The 18,901-nt window shown below is 39.7% G+C and overlaps 1 protein-coding gene across 2 annotated transcripts in view; it reads right to left on the bottom strand.

Moving 5' to 3' along the window:
* Nucleotides 1-967: 967 nt before the first annotated feature.
* The window catches only part of CEMIP2 (cell migration inducing hyaluronidase 2), a 50,067-nt gene continuing 32,133 nt past the window's right edge, over nucleotides 968-18,901 (bottom strand). For both annotated transcript variants that reach the window (XM_065406157.1, XM_065406156.1), the window contains 12 exons: nucleotides 16,647-16,778; nucleotides 15,986-16,021; nucleotides 14,973-15,128; nucleotides 12,763-12,940; nucleotides 10,860-11,075; nucleotides 9,943-10,151; nucleotides 8,650-8,832; nucleotides 7,114-7,333; nucleotides 3,769-3,867; nucleotides 2,576-2,724; nucleotides 1,546-1,649; nucleotides 968-1,164 (listed from right to left, as the gene is read on the bottom strand). In XM_065406157.1, the coding sequence (XP_065262229.1) occupies nucleotides 968-1,164; nucleotides 1,546-1,649; nucleotides 2,576-2,724; nucleotides 3,769-3,867; nucleotides 7,114-7,333; nucleotides 8,650-8,832; nucleotides 9,943-10,151; nucleotides 10,860-11,075; nucleotides 12,763-12,940; nucleotides 14,973-15,128; nucleotides 15,986-16,021; nucleotides 16,647-16,778 (1,879 nt within the window). The remainder of the gene's footprint in view (nucleotides 1,165-1,545; nucleotides 1,650-2,575; nucleotides 2,725-3,768; nucleotides 3,868-7,113; nucleotides 7,334-8,649; nucleotides 8,833-9,942; nucleotides 10,152-10,859; nucleotides 11,076-12,762; nucleotides 12,941-14,972; nucleotides 15,129-15,985; nucleotides 16,022-16,646; nucleotides 16,779-18,901) is intronic.

The raw sequence follows: 18,901 nt of genomic DNA on the forward strand, positions 1-18,901 counted from the left end.
AGGGAGGGTGACCAGATGTCCTGATTTTATAGGGACAGTCCTGATTTTTTGGGTCTTTTTCTTATATAGGCTCCTATTACCCCCACCCCCATCCCAATTTTTCAAACTTGCTGTCTGGTCACCCTACCCACAGGGAGCCCCCTCCAGCCCCTCTGTCATGGCCCTGCTCACTCATTCATCAGCTGGGAGTGTGGAGGCTGTCGCCAGGCAGGAGCATTCAACAGCAGGGTGTCTTCCCCTGCAGCAGATGGCTCACCCTCCTCCTCGTGGCTCTGTCCAGGGGTCTCTGCTCTGCCCAAACAGGACTGGAGCCTCCCCCGCACCTTGCGCCCACAGGGATCCAGTATCCCAAGCCCTGCAGCTGCAAGGGAGCCCCCTGAGAAAATGGAAATTTAAAATGGATACAAATCAGGAGAAAAGGTTAAAAATAAAAATAGAGGCTAACAGTTGAGTTTACAACAAAACGGGTTTCTGCTGAGCCTACCCATAACTGGCCTGATTATTAAATGTGATCTCAGGAATGTGTAAAACAAACAGGAAAAAGGAAATGCAAAAATGGATTAAAATAACCAATTCAAACTGCTTAAGAGAGACAGATATTTTAATTAATTTTTTTTTAAACCCTAAGCAATCCAATACTTGCTACCAAAACTTCTCCAGGCTGATCCTTACAAGCATCTTCAATTCTCAGGCTACAAAAGTATATATATAAAAAAAGGTAACTGTTTACAGTAAATACAAACATCAGAAAAAATCTCTGAAAAACCTGTCTATACAAATAGTAATAAATTCTTTAACATTTTGTACAACTAGAAGGTGCACAGACTGGCATTCAAGCGGTCAACGTAGGCATAGGTCTTTATCAAAACAGTAAAATGGTTTACTTGGGATAAAAGTATAGTTTAAAATGCCATAAATTAAATAAGTTAGTTCACATTTTCTTCCAGCACTTAGTATATCTTAGTCTCTAATGTGCTCTTGAAGCTTGCTTTAAAAGTTCCATGTCTTTCCGTTTGCTAGAGCTCACTCTGGTGCAGCCATACTCTTCCATTTGTAAAGGTATAAACTTTTCTATCTGACCTAGGCCCTGCCCAGCAGGACTGGTAAATAGCTTAGCCCAGGAAGGTTTAAAGTTTCCTCTGAAGCCAAGAAAGGCTATGCTCCCTGCAATGAAACAATCCAGAGTTACAGAATCAGAAGTTAGACATGAAAGAGACACCTTTTAGATACAATTTACATGCAAATGGACATTACAACAAGATGACATAGGAGAAAATAATTCCCTTCCCCCCCACCCCAGATTTCCTCATAGAATAGTAAATGCAGCCATCCTCACACCCAGCCAGACACTATGGTTTTAAAAGCCATCACACCACCACTTTTGAAAGTTTTAAAACCTTAATTAGTAGTTTTCCACTAACTTCTTTATTATAAAATAAATAGTTTGACATCATCTTAACTGGAAACAATTCATGCAACGCCTCAAGAATTTGACTCATCATAAGGAATTTTAAAAAAGAAAATGTATGAGAAAATTAAACAAACCCTTGTTTTGAAGATGAGCTGGTTTGGCTGTTCCCAGGGACATTAAGGCTTCCGAAATATTAAGGTTTCTTATATCACCGCTTGTGCTTAGTAAAACTATTGACCTGTACCAGAAAGAAAGTAGTAAGATGAGGAAACTAAATATTTATTATCACTGATACTTATACACTTTCCAAATTAGCTTGCTTATTAGTCCACTGTATTTGGGGCAATACTTATGTAGAGAGCTGATCAAAAATGGTTGGAATTTTTTTTTAATTTTTTTTTTGGCTGAGAAGTGTCCGGTTTTAGAAAATGAAATTGTGTGGAAAATTGTGACTTAATTAAAACTTTTATTGAAATGTTATTGGTGGTTACAAAAAGTTTGTCTAAGGAAAATTTGGTAAAAGAAAATTTATAATGCTTTCAAGTAAAAAAAATTCTGCAAAAATGAAAAATGGACCCATTTTGAAACCTTTTAAATTAAAATTGCAATTTCTATTTTGTGAAGTTAGCTTTTCATTTTTCAACCAGCTTTAGTGTAGGCACCTTATCAAAATGGTTTTAGTGACTTTTTATTACTGTCAATGTATAAAATAGAAATTAATAAAAATCTTCAACTTATTAACATTAAAGCACTTTTGTCAAAATTTTCATGCCACAATCTCCTCAATTAGACCAAGGCTTATTCTTCCTACCAGTGTAAGCTAAAAAAGGTGATTATGTAATGTTTCGTTAAAACGAATCCTTTGAAAAGGAAAGCATATTTGGAGGATTTAATCCAAATGTTTAAGTTTACCTGGTCCATTTTCTCAAATGTAGCTAAACTGTCCCTTTAAAATGTTTGTGTGCTTCTACTTACTCCCTCAATCTAAAAAGGTTTTCATAGCAATGTGAAAAGTGAGCTAGAATGGTCAGCCCACAAATATTGTTCTCTGGCAAAGGTTTGACTATCATGATAAAGCACTCCAGTGTATTTTGTACTCCAGTTCAAGTCTATATTTCATGATACGTATTGTAAATAAATGGATAGGTTTACAATAGCATATACCTTTGTGGAATTCCAGTTTTTAAATATTCGTCTATGCTTTTAATGTTTGCTTGAAGAAAAAAATTTTTTTCTGTCACAGTGCCAACACAGGCGTCAACTACTAGGGTAAATACACCCACATCTTTGAAGGGAAACTTATTTCCATTGACCTGAAGTGAGAAAAGACATCATAAATCACTGCCTGCTTTTGCCAGCAATTTGCAAGTACAATAATCTTCTTCTGCTCCCGTCAGTTGGCCACATTTATCATAATTTGATTTATAGACACAGTAGTGTCCTTTTAAACAACCAATAATTTATCAGAGATTCTCCATTCTTCCTCTTCCAAAAAGACCTGGCTGACAGGACTTCTTTATTCCTCAGGGAGTCTTGAGAATCACCTAGCTTTTCCTCACTTCACTGTAATCACTCTCAAGGACATGAATCCTATCTCAGCCACCACCATTCTTGACAAGGAAAGGAGGTAGCTCACTTGTCCTGAGACGGTGCCATTCAGAGACTCAACCATTCCCTCTGTGCACAAAAGCAGAGCATGCAGCCTCCACAGTTGATTAAGTTGTACTATATTTAACAAAGCATCTTATTGAAAATTGTTGTTAAAAATAAGCTACATAAAATCCCTTACAAGCTTGGATTTGTCATGTTACAAACACACATGCTGTTATAGCCTGCACTTCTCTGCCTAAATAATTCAGAGTTTTACTATTTCACTAACACAATATATGCATTACTCTATAGGACAAATATAAATTAAAATTGCACCCTTGAGGTGCTGAGAATGCCTGCAAACCCTCACCTCCGGCATCACATACAATTCTCTCTTGGTTCCCAAGTGGAAAAATGGCAACAGACCAAGTGTTAAGCAACATTACATCACCAGATTTATCACCACTGAGTTGGAGTGTAAACAAAAAATAATGACCCCTCTCTTCTAATCAGTTTTGAAGGGCTTTAACAGAACAAAATGTTGGAGGACTGGTACTATTAGGTAATAGTCTGTTAGTATAAGAGTTATTTCACTGATTTGGATTTAACCATAGTACTGAGTACTCACCAGTTCCCACTGGCTTCAGCGGAAGGATACTCAGCACAAAAGTGGTGCTCAGCATGATACAAGATTGCACCAATGTGCAGCTGCCATAATTCAAACTGCTAAGGAAAAAGCAGTTAAAGGAGGCCATAAGAATACTTACAGAGATAAAAGATGGAAGACTACTTTGTAATTCTACTTTGCTGAGTGACTGAATCTGCACAAGGAGGTAGGTTTTGTGAGGATCACTGGTAAATGCCATCTAGATGTAAAAAATAAAGTTTTAACATGTTTACACTTCCCCACTTTCCCAGAAAATCTGTACAGCAAGTCTTATTTTAAACACTAGACAGCATACTGATAATCAACAATTATTCTGATAGACACTCTAGACTGAGAACTGGAAAAAACAAGAATAATAAATCAACAGTCTCAAAATGCATGGATACTTTTAGACTGAAAGCTCTTCAGGGAAGGGGAACTATACATCCATAAAGTGCCTAACAGATTTTGGGTGCTATTGTAATATAACTGTATTAGTATGGATGAAAACCAGCACATTAATGTATTCAAGTCTGAGCAATGGCACTTTGTTCTTACAGCATCTCTTGGTGTCTTCCCCCCAGGCTTGTGCTGGGCATCAGTTTCTGAGCCACTTCTGCTTTTTTTGGTAACATAGCTGAAGTATGAAGTAACATATATGTTGGAAAAAAGGAGCAAGACAGTAGCCCTAATCTTGTAATCTTTATGATAGCGATATTCCCACTGATAGCAACAGGAGTTTTTCCTGAGTAAAAATTGCAGCATTTAGACTCACATTAATAGTTGGCATTTTGGGGGTGATGGTAGTCTGGGGAAGAAATTGCATGACAACAAACTGGAAACTGAAAGATGACGAAGTGATGAATAAAGTAGATTCCACAAAATATCGCCATAAAGCAGACTTTTAACTGTAAAAATCACATTCACAGAGAGAACAAAACCTCATTTCACTGCAGTGAGCCAGAAGGGTGACAAAAAGATCTAAGTGGCAGAAAAGAAATGGTAAAAAAAAGTCATGAACTTATATTTCATGTTTTGTTTTTGTCATGGGAGACAGAGAATGAGTTATGGAACATGATAGGAATATGAACATTTTATTGAACTGGAAAGAAAATACGTTTTCCCTGCCAAACAGAAGTAAAGAAAAGGATGAGGAAAATCCAGTTACTACAAAAGGGGGAAAAGTACGTTATAAGTAGAGAAGCCAAGCTCTTAAAGTCTTCTCTTTGAAAGAATAGAAAGGAAAAATCTTGAAAACATGTTACTAGAACAATGGAAGGTTAAGCAGCAACACAATGGGTTAGAACCTCAACAAGGGCCAAATTGCATCTGGTGCAAGTCAAAGGATGGGAGGGACAGCTACTAAGGGCCCCCAAGGGGCTGAAACCACAGGCAGTGTTTCGTTGTAGGGACATTCCAGCCATGCCCCTCTTCCTCTTGCTATGCCCCATTTTCCTGCTACTTCACAGAGGGAGCCTGTCTGTGGTACTGAAACCAAGTATAAGGTCAGCTCCTCTGAAGTAAACAAGGACTGGAAAAGCCCTAGAGATCAGGCTGTAATTCTCGTCATCTGTTTTATCATTAGAAAGACCTGACCCCTCAAAGAGGTGTGTGTGAAACTGGAGCAAGGCCTGATGATTTAAGCCATGGTTGTCCATAGACTATACCAGCGACCATGATTCTGGCAGCAGAGCTTGAGGGGTCAAACTGCTCTTCGTGCATATCTCACTAGTGTTCTACCCTCAGTGACCACGCTCTCAGCGGTTTTCCTGTGTGTGTCTAGTAAGGAGTCAGTGCATGCTTAATTGAATACCATAATGCATAGCTATATTTGAACAGGGCAGCTTGGTAATTTACCACTTGGAAGCTCAAAGAAGCAGAATAATAGAGTTTTCTTCCAACAGCCTCCAGTTTATGCCCCTCTCTTTCTCTATCTGAGGAAGCAGTCAGGGATGCACTGTTACTTTTGCAGAGTTCCTGGGCTACAGAGACCAGCTTTGAATTAGCCAAGGGACATTACAACAAATAACAACAAAAACTGAGGACCCTCCAAGGGTACAGGAGGCAAACAGTTAGCTCTTTTTGGTACTGGTGGTGAGGACAGAGAGATGTGTTCTTTAAGCTTTAAGTCAAGCAGTGGAGGTATAGCCAAAAGCCTTGACAGAGGGCCCCCCAGTCATGATAGGGGAAATTGACTGTCAGAGGTATGTGAAACAGCAATGTGCCAAGGTCACCTGGCACCAGAGCCTCAAACAGAGGAGAATTGCATGCCAGAGGGAGAATTAAGACTAGTAAGGAGTCTCCAAAAGTGACGTGGTTTTGGAGAAGGAAAACAATGCCCCATTTGGTGGATCAGAATGCTGCTTCTTTTCCTTCTTCCCTGAAACAGGGACACAAGAAGATTTGGAAGCTTGATTCCTCAAAGTTGATCTGTGCTGATTACAGCATTGAGGGAATTTTTGATGGGGGCTGCAGTGCCAGACGTCAGGTGAGAGGCACAGGACCAGCAAACATGTGCTTTGGGGAGGTCGTTCTTAGGCTCGACACCAAAGCTGGGGTGGCAGGGTGTGTCTCATGTCTCTTTACAGAAGACCTCAGCAAAGAAGAGGGCCTGGAAATTCCTGATGGAGTGCTAGAATGATCCGGTTGAAGGCTCAAACAAGCCAAGTGCCCCTGCAGTTGTAACTGCCTGTCCTTCCTCATCTGAGGAGTGAAGGCATGGTAAATTTTGCATTGGAACCCATGAGCGTCTCCCAGCAACACCAGGCATCAAGCATGTATTTCCCTCTCTGGAAAGGATGGCTGAAGAGGATGCACCCTTTTTGAGTCCTCTACAAGATCCAGGTATGACACAGCATTGGAGATAACACAAGGCAAGTAGCCCCAACTACCCTAAGAAGGTACGCTAACTAGCTCGCAGACCCAAGAGGCAGTTCCATTTAGCTCTCTGTGGCAGTGAAGGAACTGAGGCGGTGAGAGAGAGAGAGAGTGTGTCTGTGTGTGTCTGTGTCTGTACAATGATGTCATCTTAGCATGAGAGCACTCCCTAGCAGGAATGGCTTTGTTATTTACAGTTCCATAGCCTCATGGACCAAAACACCAGAGACACCAAAACCCTTAACTGCAAATGCACAGAGGCTCTTGAAGTACACCAGTATTAAGGTTGAAAAAACACTAGAGGGGCTGTTCCCTTTGGACTTTAACAAAAAATGATATTGGATCATTTTTACAAACCTTAGTTTTTGTAAAAGCTTTTTTTTTTTTAAAAACAAACAATTTTGAATACATTCGAACTGAACTGACTTGCCCTTTATGTAGTAAACAATATACACAATAGCAGAACTTTCTTCCAGGTTATATCTGCTTCTGAAGTATTCTCACTCCTTCATGAAAACAATATTTAAGGCAATTATGTGGAAGTTAATATCTACTGGTAATTTACATACACGTTTATGAATTTTTTTACCTGAGTTGTGCCACAATTTTTACACTGTGCAGTAGTTTTGGCTGGCATTGGCTGTAGAACAGTTGGTGCTTGGTAGTACTTTGGATAAGCTTTTGTCATGCAGTTACTGATCTCTTTTGATTGAACAGTGGCCTGAATCTTGACCCTTTCACATCCCTGAGCTGAACAATAACTGTGACCATCCCTATTGTATTTGGCTTGAAGATATAAAAACAGCAATCTAAACACAAAATAATACAAGAGATTAGAAAACTACTTGATAAAATACAGAATTTTACATAGTCGAAATTTCCTCAAATGTACTGATTAGTGAACATAGGAGACCTCAGACTGCAAGCTTTTCAGGGACAGGGGAATAGTCATGTGTTTTTGTTTTCTAAATCTCCGTAAATGTACAGTCCTCTGCAAATGTTCTGTAATAACTACTACAGTAGGGAAGTCTTGAGTGATATATATTAGAACCCTCCAACTGTTAGAGAAGTCATTATGACAGGATTTGTTTGAACAGAGAAAAAAAATTTAGCCACCATAAATCACCACTCATCTCCCCCCCACCAACCAGTAACTTTCACACCACACATCTTAACAAATGTTCACTAAACTTGCTATCTGGCAATTAACATATCAGACATTAATCAAACAAAAACAACAGTTCTCTTATTGTACAATATGCAAAAATATGAGTGTATTTTAGAAAATAAAGAGCTTTATTGCTCTGAGTGTGCATAAAGCCCAATAAACACATCCTGACTGGAAGATTGGTATATTGATAAGCTCTACCAGCTTTTCTATAGTTGCTTGTCACTGTAGTTTCTAGATGAAAAAAGAAAACCTAAATGATATCAAAGACTACATACATCTGTTTATCTACACAATTATCTCAAACTAGTTAATAAGAGAGCCAAAAAAATCTTATACTAATATTCTGATTATAATAAAAAAAGGGAACAAAAACAAAATAAAAAACCACAACATGCAAAAAATGTGTACATAGTTTTTTTTCCCCCTAAGGAAGCTTTATTACGGTCTTCAGTGGTAACATTCACAAAAGTGCTTAAGGGACTTAGGAGCCTAAGCCCCATTTTCGAAAGTGACACGCCTAAGTGCCTAAGTCACTTTTGAAAATTTTACTCCATAGTTTAAGAAAATATGTCTGATTCCTTCTGGACCAACAGTAATTTTCTTAAACTCTGTTTAAGAGGTGAAGGGCAAACATTTACATTTGAGTCATACTAAACTAACAAAGCAGTTACTTGCCAAAAGGTACCTTTCTGTGGTATTTGAGATGCCACAGTTTTCCCCATACTTAGAATAGGAAATAACTGTGGTAGCTGTGGTATAGGTTTACAAGTGCTGATCTGATGGCCACTACATTTATAATTACAAGTTATGTAGATTACTCTTCCAAACATCCATGGCGACATGCTTAAGATTTCCCTTCTTAAGCAGCCATCAGAGCCAAGTCTTAACACTACTGAACTTGCAATTTTACTATTAAATAAAGTATCCTTTTATTATCAATCTATATACAATTACCCAGTGCTGTTGTCAAAATAAAACTTCTTCTCTGATCGATTTTTCTGCAGCTCCATCATCGAAGTTACTGATGTATAGTCCTCCACACTATAGAAAGCAGATGTCTGCTTTTGAACGACATCAAATGTTACTTGAAAAATTGTGCTTGATGGATAACAGAGTCCAACCCGAATCCAGTCATTCCTGGAAATAGAATGAAACAAAATTGTTATAATTCATTCATTTGAGCAAGTTTCTTGTTTTTGTGGTAGTGGAGACAAAAATTGTGTCAGAGAGAGTATTTTCATTTCAGTTTATTCAACAATTTCAGTTCAATAAGTAATTGTTCAAAGTTAAGACACCATTTGGGAGCTGAAAAAGCAGAAAAGCTGTTTTTCTCTTGAATAAAAGCTGTATGTGAGAGGAGGAGGTCCACTAGTTCTAAAATCTTGAAGGACATTGTGACCAGAAACTAACTACAGATAATACTTCCTGTGTTTAATAAATCAGTGTTTTGATAAAAACCGTTTTGTTTTTTTTCTTATGTAGCCAGCACATTCAAGGTCGTTTTAGTTAATAAAAAAATTAAATGTTTTTGTGCATTTTTAACTGAATTTCAATTTCCATCCAAATTGAGCTTGACATGACTCAAGTGGGGGGGACAACCAAAAATCAATCATCCAGTTGAAAGTTAAGCATATCCGCTTAAAATTAGAGTATCCTCCTGGTTAGCAAAAAGCAGCATCAAATTCAGTGTAAAGGTATATTTAATTACAAATCAACATGTTTTAATGGATTATCAACCAATGAAACTCAATATTTTTTTTTTTAGAAAAGTAACTAAAAAGTACAAATGCAAAACATGAAAAAAATTATTTAAATCAAGATTTCCTGCTTGCGGATTTAAATCAGGATAAAAATTTCAATGATTTAAGTCACTGATTTAAATCAATCCACCTTGTTTGGATGCAAATTTTAATTTTCCAGTTTAACATACTGCATCTTTTTCAAGTGACTCTTAACAAGGCCAGTGATAGGTCGAACCATTTGCGGTTCTACTCTGCACAGCTTCACGCAGTAATAAAGCAATAGGGCTTTTCTTTAAATACTTCTTTACAGCGTTTTCTGTATAGCTCTACACAGCTTTTGGCCTAGGTCTCCAGTACACATTTTGCTTTTAATATTTGCTATTTCAGATAAATCAAGTTCCATTCTTACTCATGGTTGTAATTTTGAATGTATCCCAACTATTTTTGCAACACAGTATTCCAATGGTGTCTTTTGGATCAAAGGCAAAAATGAAAAGAAACATACCTGTTAAAGTTAATGAGATAAAGAGAAGTGCTTTGGGGAGCTTGTCCATTCCAATGTATCGTATAGCCCTTCTGAAGCATTATTACAGGCTGGTACTGTTGAAAGTCAGCTCGCTGGTAAATACCTCGGAGTGCCATAGGGCTGAATGGGTATTCGTCTCGTACTATGGTCATAGTAAGGTTCTGTGGGTTCCTTGTCTGGATGTAGAACTTAAAAAAAAAAAAAAAAAAAAAGCATTAGACAGAAGGAGGAGAAGAGATTTGAAGTAATCTGACAATTTTTGATCAGTTTCACTAGAAACAATATATATGAGGGAAAATACAGATAAACAGTGTAAACAGAACCACTAGAAAATTAGATGTCATGCCTAGAGGCCCCAGTGAGCTTGGCACTGTGCACACAATTAAAGACAGCCGCTGTCCTGTAGCGTTTACAGCCTAAATAGACAAGGCCGACAATAATTTCCCCCATTTTACAGATAGGAAACAGAGGCACAGAGGGATTCAGTAACTTACTTAAAGTCACACACAAAGTCTGTGACAGGCTAGGAATTGATCCCAGCAGAGGGGTTTGTATTCAGAAAACTATATTTCACATTTTTAATAAATACTGTGAGAAACAGAACTGCAAGTATAAGAAAACTCCCACACTTAAAAGTTTTGGCCAACAGGACTGCGGTATGCAGATGATGGCAAGTCAACTCACTGCATAAAGATTCGCTTTATTACATTTGCTATCATAATCCCCTCCCTTCCCCCAACAAGTTGTTCAGAACCATCTAGAAGGCAAAGTAAGTGCAAAATAAAAAATTTAAAACCTAAAGAGGAAGGGCATTTCATGGCTTTGATATGTTTTTCTTCAAGTCGTGTCAATATATATAAAATATAGAATACACAAAGAACTGCAATAGTTCCAACCTGTGCATAGGTCCCACTGCAAACCACACCATTCCACTGTGTAACATTAATGCATTTTGGATGTCGGATCAGGAAATTATCCATTCTACCAACGCAAGTGTCCTTGTATTCAGTCACAGAACCATCTACATCATGGAATATTGAGTTCTTGTCACCATCCAGCTCACTGTCTTCAAACCAGGGACCAGGTTTACCAAAGAAGACTTTCAGAGAAACCTGACCATAAAAGGGAAGTGAAATATTCCAATTAAGTCTCTCTCATAAAGCCACCAATTTCAGTAGTGCTACTGCATGTATACAGTTAGTAAACACACTGATAACCATTTCCATGTATGCAAAGACAATCAGGAGTCTGACAAGGTTTATGAGCTGAATAACTTCTCTAACAAGGACAACATAGTCTTGCAAAACAGAATTTCATTATTTTGTAGTAGGCGCGATTTTCAGTTAACACATGAAGCCCAGACTTCTGCTAAAATGTTTCAGAATTTTATGTTAATACACCTCTACCTCGATACAACACTGTCCTCGGGAGCCAAAAAAATCTTACTGCGTTATAAGTGAAACCGCGTTATATCGAACTTGCTTTGATCCACCGGAGTGCGCAGCCCCGCTCCCCCGGAGCACTGCTTTACCGTGTTATATCCGAATTCGTGTTATATCGGGTCGCGTTATATCGGGGTAGAGGTGTATTTATGACTGCAAATTTATTATTTCAGCTGCCTCAGGTCTTAAAGAATCTTGTCTCATTATTATCATTACACGTCTACATTCACTTTTTGTTCTCAAAGCAAGCATTAAAAACCCAAACCAAAACCCCATTTTTGTCTATACCATCTCCACAGCTGAGCTCGGGTTGGGAGGCACTGGTCTTTGGTTTCATGCCTCACTATACAGCTCTGTCAGCAACTGCACAGCCTAATAGGAGTAGTTCTTCACTTTACTATGAATTCTATATTAGAATTCAATGATTTAAGTAACTCTTGTAACCAGAGTAAGCAAGCAAACAAGATAAAAAAGAAAAAAGTTAGCTTCCAGACTAAGAGAATACATATTTGTAAATGTAATTGGCTATAGAGAATAGATTACTCTAAATTAATGATGTGCAAATTTCAAAAAAAGGCTGGAAGCTCTGTTCTGAATAGAAGTTTGGACTGGAAACTCTTTGGGCTAGAAACCTCACACAAACAGGCACTTGTTATTTTCTGAACTTCCTGGTAAGCCAGAAATAGTACAAGAACAGCACTTCTCATGAGATTTTAAGTACAAGCATTTCTGGCTGAAATCAGGAAGTTCAAAGGCATGTGACAATGGAGGAAGTATAGTTTTCAACCTTCAAAGGTCCAATTCAGTCTTAATTGTAAGCGAAGGCAGGAGAAGCTGGTTGACATTTTATCCAAACCCATCCATCTCAATGCTAGCATGGGACAGACACCAAAAATGGGAAATGTCGGACATGCATATGTCCCCTAGAAGTTGCTTAATCTCACCTCCTCATCTGCCAGCCTTTTCAATGTTTCTGGAGCCTTCTTCAGCAGCCCAAAAAGTCCTTAAATGTGCAGACTCCCCTTCTCCAAACTACAACTCCCTTGCTCAGCAGACATTACCTGGGGGACCTCAGTTTGGGCACATTCACCTGAAGAGAAGCAGGTACTTGCAGGGAAGCAGGGAAAAGGCAACCCAGGCCCAGTGGTGGCAGTCAGCACAGAAATGGGGCAGGTGGAAGCAATACCGAGAGTGCACATGTGATTCCCCTTTGTTTGAAGAAATAGGAGGACATCACCAAAATTCTCTCAAAATAAATCTCCTGCATGGGACACTGTACACAGTTCATCCTTCCCTACTCCATGAAGTCTCCCTTTTCCACCCCATCCACTGAAAATTAATTTTACATTAAGCTTACATTTGTATCAAACTTAATGAGAGAAATGTTGTTTTTAGGTGTCAACTGCCAAGGGTTTTTCAATAGGAATCCAATTGCACTGGTGTATCTATCAACAGTCGGCACAAAGTTTTTGAATGTGCATTTGGTAAGATGAATGGGTCCATCATAAATCTGAAAACCTCTGATTGGAAATGTCCTGTTAAAAACAGAATATGTTTAATACACACACACACGGATACATGACCTGTTAGAAGTCTTGGTTCAGGGTCCCTGAGAGGCAATGCTTCCCTTCATTTAAAAGCATTAAGAATGCAGTGCTAAGACAATGGTTTGTAGAGTGGGACACTAAAGACAAATGAAGTCTTCCCTCCACTATTTACTTACAGGTAAGAACCTACACTTCAAATTCTAGAATTAGAAAAGGGAGCCAAGCTGCCTGCAGCCCACCAAACTATTCCCCTTTGCCTCTCCCTCCTAGGATGCTGTGGGACCCCTACAGCAGAAGTGCCCAATTGGGAGTCCCATGTGCTTGGGCAGGCAGGGAGCCTCAGGCTTCCAGACCATCTTAAACTTCTCAGATGGCCCACCAGCACAGAGCTACCCTAAGCTGAATCTGCCCTACGCCTTCTCCCTTCTTATGTGAGGCAAGGGGTGCTATCTGGCAGTGGGTGAGTAAGTTTCCCAAGGCAAGCCGTTGGGGAGGTGGAGCTTGTCTGACACAGGGAGGGGAGTTGGAGCCGGGGGAGGGGTGCCTCAATAGGCACCGACTCCGTGGGTGCTTCAGGGCTGGAGCACCCACAGAGAAAAATTTGTGGGTGCTGCTCAGCACCCACTGGCAGCCAAGCTCCCTCCACACCTTTCACCTGCCGGTGGCTCCACTGACCAACAGCTGTTCCGTGGCATGTAGGAAGCTCTGGGTGGGAGGGGGAAGAGCGGGAAGGGGGCACACTCAGGGGAAGAGATGGGGAAGAGATAGGATGGGGGAGGAAGGGGGCAGGAAAGGCGGGGCAGGGACATGGTGGAAGGGGAGGAGCAACCCCTGGCTAAAGGGGAAAAATCAGCGCTTAGGGGCATCCCTCCCCCTGGTTGCAGCAGGTCCCAGCAGGTGGGTTCCCTGAGCGCCTGTGCAGCGCTAAATAGGCTGCTGCGTGGCCACGTAGCTTATAGGGAACTTAGGTCCAGAGGTCCCCAATATTTAGGGAAGAATTGGAAGGACCTTGGCCAACTGAGGCCCTATAAGACCGTGTTCTCGTTGTGAACAAAAAGAGTGTGATGAACTTGAAACCCCTGGGTGGGTTTTGAAGAATTAATCACGTGACGGAGCCTAGGTTAGAGTTGGGGTGATCTCTGGTAAGCTTATTTGCATACATGTATGTTTTGTTGTTGTTGTTTTTAAGGTTCCCTCTGTAGTACTTTTATCTTAAGAAACAAATATGCTTGCTTAGAAAGAACTGTATGATAGCTAAATCACTGGGGCTTATTATTAGTCTGATATTAAAGCAAGCAGGTGTGCTTAAGCAGACTGGCTTTTGCTGGGAATAACAGTGAAGGCAAGGAACTGTTCAGCCTAGAAATACTCCAGTCAGAAGGGAGAGAGGAGTGGGTCTCCATGCAAGAGAGGAGACGACTGGGGAGCTGGAAGCCTCAGAGTGGGCACCATGAAGGCCCATAGAGGGAGAATACAGGTGCAGTTTCCCTAAACTGTGACACTGTTAAACTGACCACTCAGGAGACTGAAGTCCTCTTATTCATCAAATACTGAGCAATATCAGTGAAAGATTTCCCACACTGCTATGTTAACGTGCCTTAACTGTGCCCCTGGAAGGACCACTCCTACATCTGAGAGGATCTACGGAGGGTCTATAAAGGTGCAAATTAGCACCAACTGTGGTAATAGTTTTTGGGATGTGAACACCTGTTCACTGGAAACAGGACTGAGATGGTCAAACTAATTTGATATAAGCTACCCACCTTCCATGAGACTAACAGTTTTTAGTCACTACTATTCTCGGCTGGATTCAAACTGCCAGCCCAGAAGCAGAAGGTAGTACATTCTGCCATCAAGTCCCCAAACCATGCAGATCCCCTTGTAGCCATGTGCTATCTTGGAGTGTTTTTTTATTCCATGCAATGTAATACTAGTTCTAAATTTATAGTGCTATTTTCAATCAAACAGAAAAAGTAAATTTTGGAAAAAGCAACTTTGTTTTGCCCACTGAAACACTTACCGATTTCTAGGCAGAGTGCGATTTTTATTGTCTATTCCTCCAGTTCCTGAGTATTTGTTTTGGCCACCGTGAAAGCCATAATTCCTGCTCTCGCCAACAAACAAAGATTCTGATATTTCCTGGCTGGAGCCTTCATCTTTTGGGAAGCTTCCGTCACTATCAAAATGAAGTTCGAGATTACTGATATGGCACTACAGCAAACAGGAAAGTTATATTGTTCTGAAATAAAAAGACATCCTACAAGTTCTAACTATTGTTTATCTTTATCTAAGCAAAGGAGGCTAAGCCTTTTGTTTAGAAGTGTATTGCAATATACAATTTAATCCCTGCTTTTCAAAAACCCTAGCCTTAAAAAAAATTAAACACAACTGTATGTGCATTAAATCAAATTAATTGTAAGTATTACATTTTCTTGTTCCCCTTGACTTCCAGTCCACTCTTTAAAACTTGTATTTTCAGTATTAAGAACATTTTAATTATACAAGGTGAAAAGCTAGGATGTTGGCAGTGGTTCTCAAACTTTTGTACTGGTGACCCCTTTGAGATAGCAAGCCTCTGAGTGCGACTCCCCCTTATAAATTAAAAACACATTTTTATATATTTAACACCATTATAAATGCTGGAGGTGAAGCGGGGTTTGGGGGGGAGGCTGACAGCTCACAACCCCCCGTGTAATAACCTCGTGACCCCCTGAGAGGTCCCAACCCCCTGTTTGAGAACACCTGTTGTACACTTTCCTAGAGTTCTGGTCATGTCATCTAATTATCTAGTATCATGACTCGATGTATCAGAGCTCCAGCAGAAGCAGACTCCGGGTCAAAAGTGGTGAGACATTCCCCTTATGTAAACCCTCTTGGCCTTCTTATTGTCATTTTCACATTTCTAATATTTTTACATTTGGGTTTCTAAATAGCCCCAGTATCACATCTACTACTTATTCTTTGACATATACTGTGAAAAATTAAGCTAGGAAAACTGAACATAGCGATGAAATCCAGTACAAAAATACTCACCTGGCAAAAGTTAAACCTATTCCATTATCAGCAAACCTACAAGAGAAAATTATTTTTGAATAGAGCGAATTTCAAATCATGTACAATACAATACTTTAATGTTCATGAAATGTGTGTTTTTATTTTAGTTTCTCAAAGGATCAGAGCACAGATTCACTTCAAACTGAATCGAATCTTAATCTGTGTATGAAATGAAACTTACCAAAAAAAAAAAAAAAAAAAAAATCAAATCACCAAAGCTATTATACTTAGAGATTTCTGGTGTTTTAAAATCAGTATAACTGTTTCTATATGGTTTTGTTTAGTGGCAATATGATAGCTTTAGAGAAGCCTCAAATATACTAAAAGTCAAAAGATTAAAAGTACTTTCTATGGTCTCTGTTAATTTTTTGACTTAAATTTTCTCTATCATGCCATTTTAAATCCTTGTTTGCTTCCTATTTAAATGAAATTCCCATGTAATCTTGCATGGACTTCGTTTCAGCCCATTAGTGGAATGAGACAAACAGCTTCACTGGTTTAGCTCTGACATTCTCTCTCATAACCCTACTTTAATATAGGCTTTTCCAGACTTTACAACTCACAATTCTACTAGCTTTTATATCGTTGTCCAAGAGAATGTCTTTTTATAGCAGGCAGAGCTTTGCTCTTGGATACCTACCCAGAGTTCCGAATGATGATGTCTCCTCCTCTGACCCAAGACCCATGATCATTGTTTTTAAAAGCAATTAGTCTGTCAATCAGAGCAGCAACTCGGGGTTTCTCAGGGTCAGCATCTTGATGAGGTCGAAACCTTAGAAAGGGAGGAAAAAAAGAAGGGAAAAAAAAAAAAAAAAAACCACCTGAAAGGAAGGTATCTGATTTATGCTCTGTGCACACATACACTGTTGTGGTATATACCAAGATATAAACACTTGCACTGGACAGGCAAAATCAGCTCCTGCAACATGCCTGAGGTAAAAAGGCCCACACTGAAAGATGACAGAGACTAGAACCCTAATTTCACTGTGAGTGCCCCCACAATTCTCCATTCCCACAACAGTGTCTTCAGAGATCTGACCATCCTATTCTTGGAAAGAAGCAATAAAAGAGACGGAACATTACGCTTCTCTTCCTTTCCCAGAAGGGCTAGGATATCTCCCACTATGGATTCCCATCCTACTCTTCCAGAGCTGCGACTTCCTGTTCCCCGACTCCTTTGTCCCACAACTTGAGTCTCACCCTCTTCTTCTTTCTTGCCTTCCCTTGTGTCTTTCTTCCCTCCCCTTCTCCTTAAAGCATTAATCTGAGGGTATGGAGAGAGAGGAGGAAAATTGACACTGCCACTGAAAGGGCATGTGGGGCTGTGGTTGCACTAGACAGAAGGCTGGAGGGATGGGTGCTGACTGCTCCCTCCTAGACCTCTCAAGTGCACCTAATTTTGTGGAGTGCTCTTCATTGGGGTAGGACAAATGTTTCTCCGCTCCTCCATACCTGCTGCCCAGCTGGTCCCACATAGTGGCAGCTGCAGCCTATTTTTGACTCAGTGTAGCAGTGTACTACAAACACAAAAGCAACAGGGAGGATGGAAGAAATAGCCTGGGTACAGGCTGGGGGTGATGCCAGTTGGGGAGCCCATGAGAGCCCCAGGGGCATAAGGCATATTCGGTTTCCCTGTTTTAAGCTAACTGGGAAAGTGGAAAATAATTCATACCCACTCTGTATTTTTATTGATTTGAACACAAAAGTAATTAGACAGAATCAAAAGGTACAGGTACATTTGTTGAAGGGTGAAAACCCACAAAATAACTGCTATGAAACTTGGTCCAATCCTACACATTAGGAAGCTCTCTGCACCACATTTACGGTTTAGGAAGTTGAAAGACATTATACCTTCCTCTCCTGCCTGCCTCAGCCACTCCTCTCTACTCTGCCCCCAGAGGCATCAGTAGCAGAGAAGGGACAGAGAAGGAAGCAGTTCACAGCTGGCCTACTTCTGCCCACTCAGTGATCCAGAGCGGCAAGGAACCTTGTTTAAAAAATAAAATTTTCTGACAGCAAATTGGCTTCTGCTGGGACAAGAACATCTGGGCCTGAATTTAAGAACTATGGATGGCTGACCAGTCTGACACACTAATCATGTCACTGTACATCAGTTCAGGCAACAATGAAATGTATGAAGATTAACTAAAAGTCTTTTCTGCAGTTTCATCTGGGAAAATCTGTTGTAGTATATTATATAAAGTAACTTTACAATAAAGTTAATTTAAACCTTAGTGAGGGAGAAGTCCAACTTTAAAGTAAAAATGGACTATTTAAAATTCTTCTTCAGCTAATACTATCTAATAATCATATTTATGCAGTCTGTCAGATTCTTTTAAAGGACAGATTGCGTATTAAGGACAGTATATTTTCGTAAAGTGCCATGTACTACTTTGTCTCAAATCCCTAGCTATGATTACTTTGTTGGTAATTCACACTGGTCTTATCTGCCTTCCGTCATAATTTCTGAACCGTGAGTTCATTTCCAAAGCATGAAGTACAGTATGTTCTCAGAGTCTTGCCTTTTCCTCTCTACGTCCACACCTATCATTCAGCTGTCCCCTTCCTAAACAGAGGTCAGTTCAAATAGACAAATATAGTCCTCTTACCCAATGACATTTTCCAGTTCAGGAAAATTAAGACTTTGAAGGTTATTTATTTTACTAGATCCTTCAGCAGGGTATGGGTAGATGCAACTATTCAGTTTCGCCTCAGTTGAAATTTGATTAAATGTGCACATTAATTTTATTTGAAGTGCAAGGGGAAAAAAAAAAAAAAAAAAGTCAGCCAGCCAGCCAGCCTGTAAGAAGGAACCTCTCCACTATTCTTTCACTGAGCAAGCTATGTTAGGAATCCTGGAGAGAATTCAGAATGTGTCTATGTATACCGAATCAA

Source organism: Emys orbicularis, chromosome 6 (assembly GCF_028017835.1).
Source record: "Emys orbicularis isolate rEmyOrb1 chromosome 6, rEmyOrb1.hap1, whole genome shotgun sequence".
Classification (NCBI taxonomy): Eukaryota; Metazoa; Chordata; order Testudines; family Emydidae; genus Emys; species Emys orbicularis.